At 37.8% G+C, this 15,469-nt stretch overlaps 1 protein-coding gene across 1 annotated transcript in view; it reads left to right on the forward strand.

Moving 5' to 3' along the window:
* The first annotated feature begins 415 nt into the window (after positions 1 to 415).
* Positions 416 to 15,469, forward strand: part of LOC134848667 (glutamate receptor ionotropic, NMDA 3A-like) — a 57,348-nt gene continuing 42,294 nt past the window's right edge. The window contains exon 1 of the mRNA XM_063866184.1: positions 416 to 583. Within this exon, the coding sequence (XP_063722254.1) occupies positions 419 to 583 (165 nt within the window). The 5' untranslated portion in view covers positions 416 to 418. The remainder of the gene's footprint in view (positions 584 to 15,469) is intronic.

Genomic DNA, 15,469 nt, shown 5'->3' on the forward strand with positions numbered 1-15,469 from the left:
AACAAAGATGCTATTTTTTCGAAACTAGCCTTTAATATTGAACTAATTTGTGTCATCCATCAACAGCCGGCTAGCCTTTAAATTTTATCTAAAGGCGATATTGGCGCCAACACAAACAAATTCAAGGGCAGCGCCGGCCAAAAAATTGCACCCCTCCTCGGAAAGTCCGCCACCCTTTCAAGAAAATCTTAGATCCGTACACAGTCTAAGTCATATAAAAATGCAGTGCAAAAGAAATAGTCTTTTTGAGCGCTTTGAATAAAGTTATCCAGAGAAATGTAAAAAATGATCTTACTTTTGCGCATCCACGACTACGTTATAGACGACCGTGGGGTTTGATAAGACCTTGGGGGTTGGTTGAGGATGTTAAACTTGATCTGTAAAACCAATTTGATTTTTAGAGGGGTTTGCAGTGGAGATGCATCACTACCTTGAGCTGCTAGTGTCCATCAAAACATCCCAGAGTGGTCGAGCGAGGGTGAAGAAGTTCGACCTGCCCAACATACTTCATCTGGTGGTCGATGTGGCCGACAGTGATGACGTCATCGCCCGACTGGATGTCATCAGACCGTATGTAAACAAGGTATGCTCGGGACGGATGCTAAGCAGCCGATAAGTATGAGTAAATCGGCTTTTGGTAAATCGGTTATTTGGACGATTTTTCTCCCTTTTCATTGTTCAATTTATTTTCATATTGTCTTTTGAATGTTTTCGGCCAAGGTAAAAAATGATTTTGCTTCTAATGATTCTTTCGAGTTTTTTCGAGCCCCTCACCACCTACAGGGCCCACCGTTAGGGTCCAAATTTGCAATTTGACATGTTTTTTTAATTGCCTTTGACGCAGAAAATTTGTGAAACTCAAATTTAACCGAAAGTTATTCATGGAGCTCAAGAGCGGGAAGTTTGGTCGACTGCAAAAACTTTGGTCGACTGAAAAAGTTTTCGATTTTCTTAAAAATTTCCCGGAGAAAATCCTAAATCTTCTTCCAATAAAGCTACAGAAGCAAGAACCATCACCGAGCGACATAAATGCTTGTATGTCAAGGCTGCTGCTTCGAGTGATGACATCGAGTTATGTTATGAGAATTCTCGAGATCACTGAGATACTGGGTGTTAATTTTGGTTATTATTGTTTTTTGGTGATCCAGTTGGCGTTTGTTCTGATATCTATGCACAACCAATATGATTGAAACGAAACTTTGGAAGCGAAATCTTACTAGGAATCATAAAAAAAATATATATATATAGTTCAAGCTTTATTGTCTGAAATTTTTGAAGTGCTTTTTTTGTTAAACTTCGAGCTTAAACTCGAGAGTCTTGCTGTCGTTTTTTGTAGTTGTCCTACTGCTACTGCAATAGCAGTAATTGCATGATGTAATACTAACCTTCAGTGGTATTAATTATTATTATTATTAATATTATTATTATTATGATTATTATGATTATTATTATGTGTCCAAGGTCATGTGTGCAGGGACATTGACACGCAGCTATGAACTCAGAGTTTTGATTCTGCAGTATCACTCTCAGTGACTAACTTTAGAAAAAGGAAAGACAATTTAATTCAATTAAACCAGAGTACATTATTGAATTAACATTAGTTTTCACCCGATACCGCATACGATATCACATGGCGCAGCCAGCAGGATTCATAGCTCAGGACAATCGTACGGATATGGGAATACCCGTATTCTGGGCGTCAGCGAATTTAGACCCTCCGTGGCAATTTAAAATCTGGTTTGAGCAATTTCTGATGGCAGTATCCGTGAAAGAAAACGTAAAACCAGAGGTTATGTTGGAGGGAACAAAAGACATATTAGAAGAACCACCCCCACGACCAGAAACACCAAAAGATGGAGAGAATAAAGCTGCCACGATAGCCAGAAATCTTCGAGATAAGTTAGCAAGAGATCGAAGAATGCTGAAAAATGAGGAGAGAAGAACAAGGGGCTCAAGGGTTGGACACAATGTTTTATACAATGAGGTGCAAAAGAAACTGGTATCGAGAATATTTCTCTGACTCGGAACAGAAGGAAAGAAACGGTTCTTACAGAAGAATCCACACGTCGAAATTTCCAAAATGTCGTTCAGGGAAATTACAGAGCTTGCAGAGACTTCGTTTCAAAAGGTAAAATGCGTGACTTATGAAAGATATAAATTGTTCACACGAATGCAAGAATCTGGAGAATAACTGGAGGCAGAACTTGGAACACTGGAAAATGAGATAGTTCGCAATTTATTCATTTCGAAAATGAAAAATATGACGTTACAGGATACTCTGACATTTGAAACGCTAGATCCCGAAGAAGTTTTGAAGAGGGCTATAAAGTTCGAACATTGCAAATTGACTACAATGGCAATTGAAAAGACAAATGCAGCAGCAACAGGAGGAACGAGTAGCAACTACAATTCTGGAGTGAGGATAAAACAAGAACAACTGATGGCAGTCAGGAATTCAACAGGAAATACAAAAAAATCATCAATATAATAAGAGGGAAATAAACAAACGACAAAACAACAACAAAACCTCTAACACGAAAGCGAAACGATGTAACAGATGTGGAAGAGTATTCGAACAGGGACATTTAAAAAACTGATCCGCAATGGGCAAAACTTGTAAGAGTTGTGGGAAACCCAATCACTTTGAAAAAATGTGCAGATCTCAGCAAGTGAGTGAGGTTGCGGAAGAATCTGAAGGATCAGAAGAGGAATGTGATCAGATAAGAGAAAGTTTTGGTTCATGTAGTGACTTTGAAGTAATGTCGATACAAACACATCAGAGGGAGAACAAAAGAATCTCGAAAATTGTGGGGGACAGTATCAGCGAGAACAATAAGAGGTTAAATGGAGAGAAGGTACAAGTCCAAAAAATTGATTCAATCCAAGACCCAATGTTGAATAGAGTAAAATCACTGAAGGCCATGGTAAGAATTGACAATCAGATAATACAATTGACGGTAGATACCGGAAGTCCAGTCTCTTTCTTAAAATGGGCGACGGCTAAAGAAATAATGGATAAATCAAAAAAGGCAAGATTCATCCCGTCTGACAAACTGAACTTGACTACAAAATTCATTGATCACAACAAACACCCGATCTGTGTATTGGGGGCATTGAAAAAAAATCTTCGATCGGCAGGCTGGGAGGTGAAGGGAGCTACATTCCTGGTGACGGAACGTAAAAACAGATGCATAATGGGTTTGGATTTACAAGGAGGAGTGGGGATAGTCACCACACAAAAACCAGCTCCGAGAGAAATGTCCAGGTTTGACGTGCTCAAGTGCAATCAGTCAGAAGGTTGGAAAAACAAATTTTTAATAAATTCAGTAATTTATTTGAAAGACAAGGAATTTCAAAAAATCACTTTGTAAGTTCAAAATTCAAGTATCCCCAATGTCCGATTCAAGAAAAGGGGAGGAGAATTCCAATTCATATTCAGGATAAAGTAGAAAAAAAAATTGAAAAACTGTTGACAGAAGGTCATATCACAAAGCTAGACAAATTTACAAGCGACTGTTTCATAGCCCCAATTGTAAAAAAGGAAGACTCAATATCAAAAAAATTGGCGATGGACGCAAAACCAATAAACAGACAACTGTTCAAAAATAAGTACCAAATGCCCAACGTAGATGAACTAATCGATGAGGTAAGCCAAATTGTTACCAAAAACAAAGAGGGTACACTTTATTTCACGGTGTTAGACTTAAAAGACGCGTATAGTCAGTTAAAATTGGCTGCAGACACAGCTAAGCAGTGTAACTTTAATCTTTAATATCGTCGGTGGAAAGGCTACCGGGACATATAGATTCCTCACAGGGTTTTAGGGAATAGCAGACATGCCTGCTGAATTCCAAAAAGCCATGAACAGAAGTATTAACCTCGCAGAAAACACATTTTGTTTTCTGGGTGACATTCTTATCGTGTCGAAAGGTAGCGAAATAGAACATGGAAAAATGGTGGAAACGGTGCTGAAAAAAATGAGTGATTGAAATTTGGCGTTGAAAATCTCAAAATGTGAATTTTGCAAACAACAGGTGAATTGGTTGGGACATCACTTTTCCGAATCAGGGGTCAGTACAAAGTTTACTGAAGCGATACTAAACTTGAATCCACCAAAATCGAGATCACTGAGATACTGGGTGTTAATTTTGGTTATTATTGTTTTGTGGTGATCCAGTTGGCGTTTGTTCTGATATCTATGCACAACCAATATGATTGAAACGAAACTTTGGAAGCGAAATCTTACTAGGAATCATAAAAATATATATATATATATATAGTTCAAGCTTTATTGTCTGAAACTTTGAAGTGCTTTTTTTGTTAAACTTCGAGCTTAAACTCGAGAGTCTTGCTGTCGTTTTTTGTAGTTGTCCTACTGCTACTGCAATAGCAGTTATTGCATGATGTAATACTAACCTTCAGTGGTATTAATTATTATTATTATTAATATTATTATTATTATGATTATTATGATTATTATTATGTGTCCAAGGTCATGTGTGCAGGGACATTGACACACAGCTATGAGCTCAGAGTTTTGATTCTGCAGTATCACTCTCAGTGACTAACTTTAGAAAAAGGAAAGAAAATTTAATTCAATTAAACCAGATTACATTATTGAATTAACATTAGTTTTCACCCGATACCGCATACGATATCACATGGCGCAGCCAGCAGGATTCATAGCTCAGGACAATCGTACGGATATGGGAATACCCGTATTCTGGGCGTCAGCGAATTTAGACCCTCCGTGGCAATTTAAAATCTGGTTTGAGCAATTTCTGATGGCAGTATCCGTGAAAGAAAACGTAAAACCAGAGGTTATGTTGGAGGGAACAAAAGACATATTAGAAGAACCACCCCCACGACCAGAAACACCAAAAAATGGAGAGAATAAAGCTGCAACGATAGCCAGAAATCTTCGAGATAAGTTAGCAAGAGATCGAAGAATGCTGAAAAATGAGGAGAGAAGAACAAGGGGCTCAAGGGTTGGACACAATGTTTTATACAATGAGGTGCAAAAGAAACTGGTATCCAGAATATTTCTCTGACTCGGAACAGAAGGAAAGAAACGGTTCTTACAGAAGAATCGACACGTCAAAATTTCCAAAATGTCGTTCAGGGAAATTACAGAGCTTGCAGAGACTTCGTTTCAAAAGGTAAAATGCGTGACTTATGAAAGATATAAATTGTTCACACGAATGCAAGAATCTGGAGAATAACTGGAGGCAGAACTTGGAACACTGGAAAATGAGATAGTTCGCAATTTATTCATTTCGAAAATGAAAAATATGACGTTACAGGATACTCTGACATTTGAAACGCTAGATCCCGAAGAAGTTTTGAAGAGGGCTATAAAGTTCGAACATTGCAAATTGACTACAATGGCAATTGAAAAGACAAATGCAGCAGCAACAGGAGGAACGAGTAGCAACTACAATTCTGGAGTGAGGATAAAACAAGAACAACTGATGGCAGTCAGGAATTCAACAGGAAATACAAAAAAATCATCAATATAATAAGAGGGAAATAAACAAACGACAAAACAACAACAAAACCTCTAACACGAAAGCGAAACGATGTAACAGATGTGGAAGAGTATTCGAACAGGGACATTTAAAAAACTGATCCGCAATGGGCAAAACTTGTAAGAGTTGTGGGAAACCCAATCACTTTGAAAAAATGTGCAGATCTCAGCAAGTGAGTGAGGTTGCGGAAGAATCTGAAGGATCAGAAGAGGAATGTGATCAGATAAGAGAAAGTTTTGGTTCATGTAGTGACTTTGAAGTAATGTCGATACAAACACATCAGAGGGAGAACAAAAGAATCTCGAAAATTGTGGGGGACAGTATCAGCGAGAACAATAAGAGGTTAAATGGAGAGAAGATACAAGTCCAAAAAATTGATTCAATCCAAGACCCAATGTTGAATAGAGTAAAATCACTGAGGGCCATGGTACGAATTGACAATCAGATAATACAATTGACGGTAGATACCGGAAGTCCAGTCTCTTTCTTAAATTGGGCGACGGCTAAAGAAATAATGGATAAATCAAAAAAGGCAAGATTCATCCCGTCTGACAAACTGAACTTGACTACAAAATTCATTGATCACAACAAACACCCGATCTGTGTATTGGGGGCATTGAAAAAAAATCTTTGATCGGCAGGCTGGGAGGTGAAGGGAGCTACATTCCTGGTGACGGAACGTAAAAACAGATGCATAATGGGTTTGGATTTACAAGGAGGAGTGGGGATAGTCACCACACAAAAACCAGCTCCGAGAGAAATGTCCAGGCTTGACGTGCTCAAGTGCGATCAGTCAGAAGGTTGGAAACACAAATTCTTTAATAAATTCAGTAATTTATTTGAAAGACAAGGAATTTCAAAAAATCACTTTGTAAGTTCAAAATTCAAGTATCCCCAATGTCCGATTCAAGAAAAGGGGAGGAGAATTCCAATTCATATTCAGGATAAAGTAGAAAAAGAAATTGAAAAACTGTTGACAGAAGGTCATATCACAAAGCTAGACAAATTTACAAGCGACTGTTTCATAGCCCCTATTGTAAAAAAGGAAGACTCAATATCAAAAAAATTGGCGATGGACGCAAAACCAATAAACAGACAACTGTTCAAAAATAAGTACCAAATGCCCAACGTAAATGAACTAATCGAAGAGGTAAGCCAAATTGTTACCAAAAACAAAGAGGGTACCTTTTATTTCACGGTGTTAGACTTAAAGTACGCGTATAGTCAGTTAAAATTGGCTGCAGACACAGCTAAGCAGTGTAACTTTAATCTTTAATATCGTCGGTGGAAAGGCTACCGGGACATATAGATTCCTCACAGGGTTTTAGGGAATAGCAGACATGCCTGCTGAATTCCAAAAAGCCATGGACAGAACTATTAACCTCGCAGAAAACACATTTTGTTTTCTGGGTGACATTCTTATCTTGTCGAAAGGTAGCGAAATAGAACATGGAAAAATGGTGGAAACGGTGCTGAAAAAAATGAGTGATTGAAATTTGTCGTTGAAAATCTCAAAATGTGAATTTTGCAAACAACAGGTGAATTGGTTGCGAGATCACTTTTCCGAATCAGGGGTCAGTACAAAGTTTACTGAAGCGATACTAAACTTGAATCCACCAAAATCGCTTAAACAGTTAAGATCATTTCTGGTTAGCATAAATCATCTCGCAAAATTTATACCCAACGCGGCAAGTTTAACGGAAAAACTGAGGCCACTCCTTAAAGAAGAGAACCGAGAGAAAAAAATGAAAATCATTAAACTACCAGTAAAAAAGTTCGAGTGGGGGGATGAACACACAGTTGTGTTTGATGCCATAAAAAACGCAGTAGCGAATATTTCGAAAGTAAACTACTACGATGCTAACCGGGAGACAAGATTTAAATGTGACGCAAGCCAGAACGATTTGGGGCTACTTTAGAACAACAAACAGATGAAGGTTCGTGGGTTCCGATTTCATTCGCATCCAGGTACCTAAATTCACAAGAAAAAAATACTCAACAAATGAACTGGAGCTACTGGCGGTTGTTTGGGCAGTAGACAGATACAAAGATTACCTATTAGGTGAGACGTTTACCATTGCAACCGATCATAAAGCCCTCACATCAGCACTAGATGGTAATAGGTCTAATAAGACCTTATAAATCCCGCTTGACCCGGTGGGTTGATCGATTGTTGCAATATCAATTTAAAACAGTTCACATTCCGGGGAGGGACATGGGGATAGTCGATTATTTGTCGCATGATCCTTATAATGACCTTTGGCCCGAATGGTAATTAGACGAAAGATTTGTAGTGGCAACAATTAACTCTTCTCATGTAGCGTTTTACTGCATGAGCAGTAGGCTAGAAAGTTGGGGGTCGCTCAACCAGAACGAAGACGTTCTAGAACATTCTAAAAGGAATGTTGCAAAGCAGTCATCGCTTAGTGGTTGCTAGGGCAACCAGAACGGTCAAAAACGAATAAAGCTCGACCGGAACGAGAGAAACCAACTTTCGCGACCGTCAAAACAGCTAAACACCAGTTTTCAAGAGAAACCGATCACTTTTTTGTCATTTCAACTCAGCAAACGGTCGTATCCAAAAACTTTGAAAACAATTCAAACAGTCAAAAAAATTCAGAAAAAAACAGACTCGAATAAGGAGATGTCAGAAAAATTCAATCGATCGTACGACTGGTGGTCAGATACAACACAGGATTGGCGCAATGACGAAAGCGAAGAGAGCATTCTGGACCCCAAGTGGAATCGCTCTCTATCAAATACAAACGATTTCTCCCAAGAAGAGGAAGTTACGGAGACACTGCAACGCACCAGGAAAATAATTCGCGGAGGCAGGAAAAACAGAGACAGTTCAAACAGTGAAACAAAAATTCAATCAAACGTTAAATGGCAACTTCAACCGGAGCAACAGAAGGAGGCAGACACCAGACTACTTTCGTTCTGGCAATTGATCGGGGGAGAAGCAAGTACTTTGGCAAATATCAACCGGGAGTTAGTGGCAACGTCAGAGGAAACTGATAACGTTCAAGAAGAAACAACCCAAGGACCGATCAGCATCACACCGGCTACTTCGAACGAAAGGAAATTGAGCGAGGTCGAAGCAATTCAGGTGGATCTTACTACAGAGGACATCAAAAGCGACCAAGAGGTGTGTGCAATAGAACTACCAAAAACACTCAGCAAACAGAAACTGCAAAAACAGCAGACGGAGGAGTCATTGGACAATCTATCGAAATTGTTTGATAAGAGTCTCCTGGCAGAATTGACGTCAGAAGACACATGGATGGACCGTCTTCGACGAGTAATAGAGAGAGGTGACAAACATGGGTTCGAGCTGATGGGACCGTACACGAACCCATTGTGGTCACATATGGCGGTGCAAGACGATTGTATTCTGGTGAACAACCGACTGACAGTACCCCTACAACTGAGATAAGCTGTGCTCAAAAGGATTCGCCGCGGACATCCGGATCAAGAGGCTATGCTAGGAGTGTCACAATACTTGAGGTGGCCACATATGCACAAGGACATAGTGAACTTAGCTGAAGAGTGTCGTAGTTGCACCAGATATGGTAAGAATGTAAAAATAACTTATCCCAAGAAAAGCGTCAAAACCACTGCCATTGCTCACGCAGCCGGGACAGTAATTACAATTAGATTACGCGGGACCGTTAGAAGACCACCGTGGGAAAAAGATCTACTTTTTAGTAGCTATTGATAGATTCTCGAAATTCCCGTCGGTAAAGGTTACTAAGTCAACAAGTGGAAAGTGTACGGTAAAATTCTTGAGATCGTATATAGACACACACGGCATTCTGGAATCAATACGATCCGATCAATTTTCAGGATTTAAAGGGAAGACACTAAAAAAGTTTTGCACTGAACTCAATATCGAACAAAAATTCTGTCCGGTGGGACCATCGAGGTTGCGGTCTAGTAGAGCAAACAATACAATTTATAAAAAGAAGATTGGGGTAATGCTGCTAGAAGAAAACACTAGATCGATCAAACTCTGTCTTGGTACCATAATGCGAGACTTACGGTGGAACAAACAGATAAAAATATTATCTCCTAGTAGACTACCAAAAAACGAATTTAAAATCTTACGGGATAAGTTTATAATCAATTCTGATTATTTAGACAAACAACACTTGGAACGATCGACATTAGCGACATCACAACTAAAGCGAAGAGTTGACCAATCCCGGGAGAATCTGAAGATAGTCAGAAAGGGGGAACTCAGCAGTGACACCAGTCCGCTGCACAAGCAGCAAACACATTCAGATAGGGATCGTCAGAGAGCGAAAGCGCTCAAAAATTGCTGGAGGCGAACGCTCGTTGGAATCAGGAAAAGAGAGATGCTGCCAAAAGCGACATACGGCGGATTGTAGACGAAACAGGCTAATCGAACCCAGAACTACGGAAGGAGATGATATACTCCTGGGAGAAGGGGTTCAGAGAAGATAAGGAAAAGGAAAACACGCAACTCCACAGAAAACTATTCTACGTAAGGATCCATTACGCAAGAGAGGACAGGCGCTGACAAAACCGCTGAAGGGGAAAATAGCGGCAGAAACGGATTCGACGGTTAAGACGTCAACAGGACCTATTTATAGGAAATCAGTTATCGCCCAAGCGAAAACGTTCCTATCACAAGAGAAAACGCGAAGCGAAAGCAAGAGTCCTTCGGCAGAACCAAATAAGAAACTCCTAAGAATCAGTTCCCCTGAACAGCAAGAGGATATTGAATCGGATGCAAAATTACGACGGGCCGTAGAAATTGCCGATTTTGTTGACCCGGTGGATCGGTTGCAACAAAGCCAAACAGTTGTAACCTCTAAAGACACGGAAGCCGGAGGGGGTCTAAATCTAGCTTTCAAAAGAGCGAAGCCGAATACAGCAGGTCCTAGTTCGATACCTGGTAAGAAATCAGACGACAAACCGCGAAAACTGCTAAAACAAACTGCTATCGCAGCTGACCAGGGCAACGAACAATCAACGTCAACTTTGGCTACCTCGAACAAAGACGTTCACGCGAGCATCACCCCAAAAACCAAACAAAAGGCCAAACTAAAGACAATTGATTCACAAACACGTTCGGAGGATATCCTGGATATGTTTCAAAACCGGGATTTGACACCGGCGAAGTGGGAGAATCTTGCAGACCAACTTCTTAAAAGGGGGGTCCAAAAATTCGCAGGCGACCTCAGAGGGAATGTCCAGCCAGCAACCGAAAAGGACACAATATTTGAGCCTCCTCAGGGGGTTTTTGATGACTCTAGCGCCGAAAAATCAGGAGTAAGACGAAGCTCTAAGCAATTTAAGAGTAAAGAGCCAAAGCGATTTGGAGACCCAGTCAAACACTCCATCAAGGAAGTATCGGAGGAGTTGTCAGGGGGAGCATTTCTCAACACTGCGCTCCAGGAATACCGGAAGAGACTAACAGACTTCCAAGAACGAAGTGACAGGCCCGTAGAGTCCAAATTACGCATACTAGAGAGACACATTTATTCGGCTATGCAACGCTGGACAAAGGAACGGATTGGAACCCTTGCTGGAGAATTGACCTCGAAGAAAACTAAGAATTGAAAATCTAATCTTCCAAATTCAGAAACTATCTGTGAACTGAGTGTACTAAACTCTTTTTAACATAAATTATTTCATATACTGAAAAAATTTATTTTCCTCTTGAGGGGGGTATGTCATACTGCTACTGCAATAGCAGTAATTGCATGATGCAATACTAACCTTGAGTGGTTTTAATTATTATTATTATTATTATGTGTCCAAGGTCATGTGTGCAGTGACATTGACACACAGCTATGAACTCGGAGTTTTGATTCTGCAGTATCACTCTCAGTGACTAACTTTAGAAAAAGAAAAGAAAACTTAATTCAATGAAACCAGAATACATTATTGAATAAACATTAGTTTTCACCCGATACCGCATACGATATCACAGTACTGTGGAAGATTTTGGTTTTTTTCTCTAGCCTGTTTGACACGTTATTACTGGCTGACTTTGTTACCGAAATAATATCAATTCTCTATGAAACAAATTGATCAGATATTTTGAATGATTCTCAAAAAAAAATATGAATAGGATAATCGAAGAAAGTTATCGAAAGTTTTTTCGAAAACGGCTTTTTTTTTCGATACGATTTTAAATCGATATTTTTGCCAAAATGAGCTCCAATTTTTGCTGTCTGAAAGTTTTTGCGACGCAAAAGTTTGAAGTCTAGTTCTCATTAATTTCACTTTAAGTAAGTGTTTTTTAAGATATTTCTAGGCCTCAGTTTGGTCGCACCAGATGAGATAGACGAGGTAATTTTTTTTCTCAGATTATGTTTAATGTTCTTGTATGACGTCTTCCCCTCTCTCTCTCTCTCTCTCTCTCTCTCTCTTTTTCTCTTCGGGATAGGTTCGAGCGACTACTGTGTAAACTTTGCTCCTACTCCTATTCCAGCAGTTCCGATGGATCGAAAAAGGAATTGTAGTTTGTTGGATTCGCTAATTGTGAGAGCTACCATTTTTTAGAGTATTACAAATATAGTTGAAAAGAAATGCAATTTGGTTGATATTTCGTATTTTACAGAACTAATGTTTATATGAAATTAATACATAGCTACAGAACTAGAGGATTTCAACCAGTTTGCAGAAGTCTTACATATTTTAATAATACAAAACGTGTCAACTTATAATAAAAGACTTCGTAAAACTAACAAAAAATTGCCTTCATTTGGAACCACAATTCAAAGCTTTTCACATCTTTTCAATTTTTTTAAATAAAATAAAAACAATTGTATGTTTAACTGCCTTGCAACACTTACAAAAAAAAACGATTTCAGAGTACTGTGGTTTTTCAGCTTTTCGCTTATTTCATCTTCTGTTTTAACCATAATTTGTAGAAATACCAGGAAATGATTTCCAGCTGTTGTTCTTAACGTTTTTGTTATAAGAACTGTTGTGAAATTCGTTTCAATGTCAATTTGTTCGAGTTGTTTTTTTAAAGGCCAGTACAGATTTAGCGATAACGCGTAAGCTGCCAATGCTCTGTTAAAAAGTAAACTTTGAATAATCGCGCGTTCAATATTCTAAGTTGGCCAAACTCCCAAGTCAGTTGCTAACACAAAAACTTACGAAAAATGAAAGCATGTGAAATAGTTTCGGATTAAAATTTTTCACTTGCACTAGCTTAGACATCAATATCTAATGATCCTAAAATTTTATCAGTAATTTTTATTCAGTACCGAAATATGAAAGTTACCACAAGTTGCAATAAATAATAGATGCAAAAAATTCAATTTTTCATTAATATGAAACAGACCTTATACTAAGTTGCATGAGGGTAAGATATTTGATTCAAATAATTTGATTTTTAGCTAGACATGAAAAAAAAAGATTTTGTATTTAACATGCAATAGAGGGTAAGCTAATAAAAAAACGAATGGTTTTGAGTTACTCGATGAGCAGGTGTAGAAGGGCAGCATGAGTCAAGTCTTTGTCCATTGAACAGTCTATTTTACTTTTTTGCAGAAAATACTTCTATTTCAAAAATTATATGCATGTTTTGAGTGAGCCCTTAAATCCAGGCTTGCAAACGAAGTTTTATTGATGTTCAAAACATGGCGGGTTCAAAATTATAAACAGAGAGTTTTGAGAATAAAAAACAATTTGAAGACAAGCCTGCAGTTTGCATTATCATTTATGAAAGTTGATTAAACTGGATTAGATTTGATTTGAAAAAATTAACTTTGTTAACAGTGGCGTGCACTGAAATTTTTCTAGCCCGAGTTGACTAAAAGTCGCCATCTTACAACTTTTCTAATGAGAGTTTTACCAAAGTTCTTACAAAATTAGGCTCTAAGAGTGTTACAAGATAGATAAGTTTTCTTTTAAAAAAGTTGTAAGATAGGAAATTTTTGGACAAAATTTTTTGAATTTTTTAGTATGTTTATTTTCTGAAAACTGATTTTTGAAAACTGATTTTATCTGTTATTACGATATAGAAACCAACTCAAAATGTATTCGGCAATTTTTTTGAAGTTTGGTAAAAAGTTTCTATCTCAGAACTTCTCTTATAAGAAAAATGTAAAAAAGCTGAAATTTCCTACAAATCTTATAAAAAGTTTTAAGACGGGATTTTTTTGTAGGATGGTCAACAGGGGGGAATTGGAAACATTTTGTCGACTTGTTTTCGGCAGTACAGTTTTGAATTCAGAGCTCTCCAAAAGAACTAGAAGGACCCTATTTTGTTAAGGTTTTAAACAAAAAACGAGTTGAAAAATGAAAATTTGAGCCTTTTTTTTTTAAATAAAAAATTGCCCATAAATGCATGTTTTTGGCGCGCGCTCCCCCTCAAATTGAGTTAAGTTGGCGTCGAAAGCGTTTTTATAATTTTGTTGAGGCTGTTCAGCCAAAGTACAGTCATAACAAGGATTTTTTGAGGCTGTACAGTCATAAAAAGATTCCAAAAACCTTATGAAAGTTTTTGCAAGCAAAATTGAAAAGAGTGGCGGTCGGTCACCCACCTATCGGCGAAACACTGCTTGTAAACCTTTTAAATTTTTTTGTGCTTGTTTTTTTGTTGCAGAAGAATTTTGTATTCAGTTGTGTTTTCTTTTTTCTGTGTGTGTTAACTACACAGAGCCATTAAGAAGTAGATACCACAGATAAGTGAGTTGACATGCTGCATTATCGTTGGTCAGCCGCCCAGAACATCTGGTATGAAATTTTGCTTAAATATGACTTTCGAGTCCATAATTATAATGATTGATTTCAAATCAATTTGTTTTTCAACAAAACGGGCCAAACTGTGCTTTGAATAGGCCAACAATTTGGTGTGTGTCGGTCTTTTGAATCCAGAGACACGTCTTTAAAATGTTAAAATTTGTAGCGGCTCGTTTTGTATCGCAAATGTTGCAAAACTCAGCTTCGCTTGTGTCATTTTGCTTCAAAAGCTTTTTCAAAGGAAAAATGACAAATGTTGCGGTTTATTTGGGGATGGAAGTTGGCGAGAACCTCAAAGTTAGTTCATGAAATAAATTTCAGCAAAATGTTTTTGTTAATAAAAATCTACTTTCAAAGTACAGAAAAATCGATTATGAGATTAGGTTTCTCTTTAGGAAGAAAGTACCAGGTCTTGTATGGTGTATTGACAATCAGTTCGTAATTAATGGTATTGATCCTTGACAGAGGAAACATGATCAGAGGAAACATCACGAATAAAGAAAGATCACAGAGAGAAATCTTTTTGCGGAATCTGCTTTCAATTCACAAAATACACAGCCCAGCCTCGTACTGATTCATTCATAAAACAATCATTGAATAAGGGGAGAAATTCAACGGATTTTTTCATTGTTTTTTCATTAAGATGCTTAACTGTGCACTGGATAGGCGCACAACCTGGTGCGTGATGGTCTCTGAAATCTAAGGAAAAATGTTTGAGCATGTTAAAACTTTGTCGGAACGATCCAAAAAAAACGAAAATTAAAAGAAGATCAAAGAAGAGTGTCCTTGTTGCGGAATCCTTTTACAATTCAAAAAAATTTAATTTGGACTCGTAATGTTATTTTTTACACTAAATATTGTGCCACAAACAATCATCAAGATATGTGGTACATCATAATACACCCATTTAGTGGTAATTCAAAACTAATTTTAAAATTATCAAAAAAATATACCATTGTTGAGAAAAACCGGTTTGAAGTTTTTGAATTTTAGTGTAATTCTAAGCAAGTACAGCAAGTTTTTGCTTCTTTCGCTCAAATTTGAACTCGATATTTGCCTTAAATTATTGGAAATTTTACTTTCACTCAAGGAAAACTGGTTTCAGAAGCTTGATTTAGCGCTTCCTTGGCAATAAAAATTTTTGTAAAACAAAAAATTTATTGTGCGAATATCGGAAATTTACGGCATTTTTATAATGATGCATAATAAAA

The sequence above is a fragment of the Symsagittifera roscoffensis genome, chromosome 6, assembly GCF_963678635.1.
Source record: "Symsagittifera roscoffensis chromosome 6, txSymRosc1.1, whole genome shotgun sequence".
Lineage (NCBI taxonomy): Eukaryota > Metazoa > Xenacoelomorpha > Acoela > Convolutidae > Symsagittifera > Symsagittifera roscoffensis.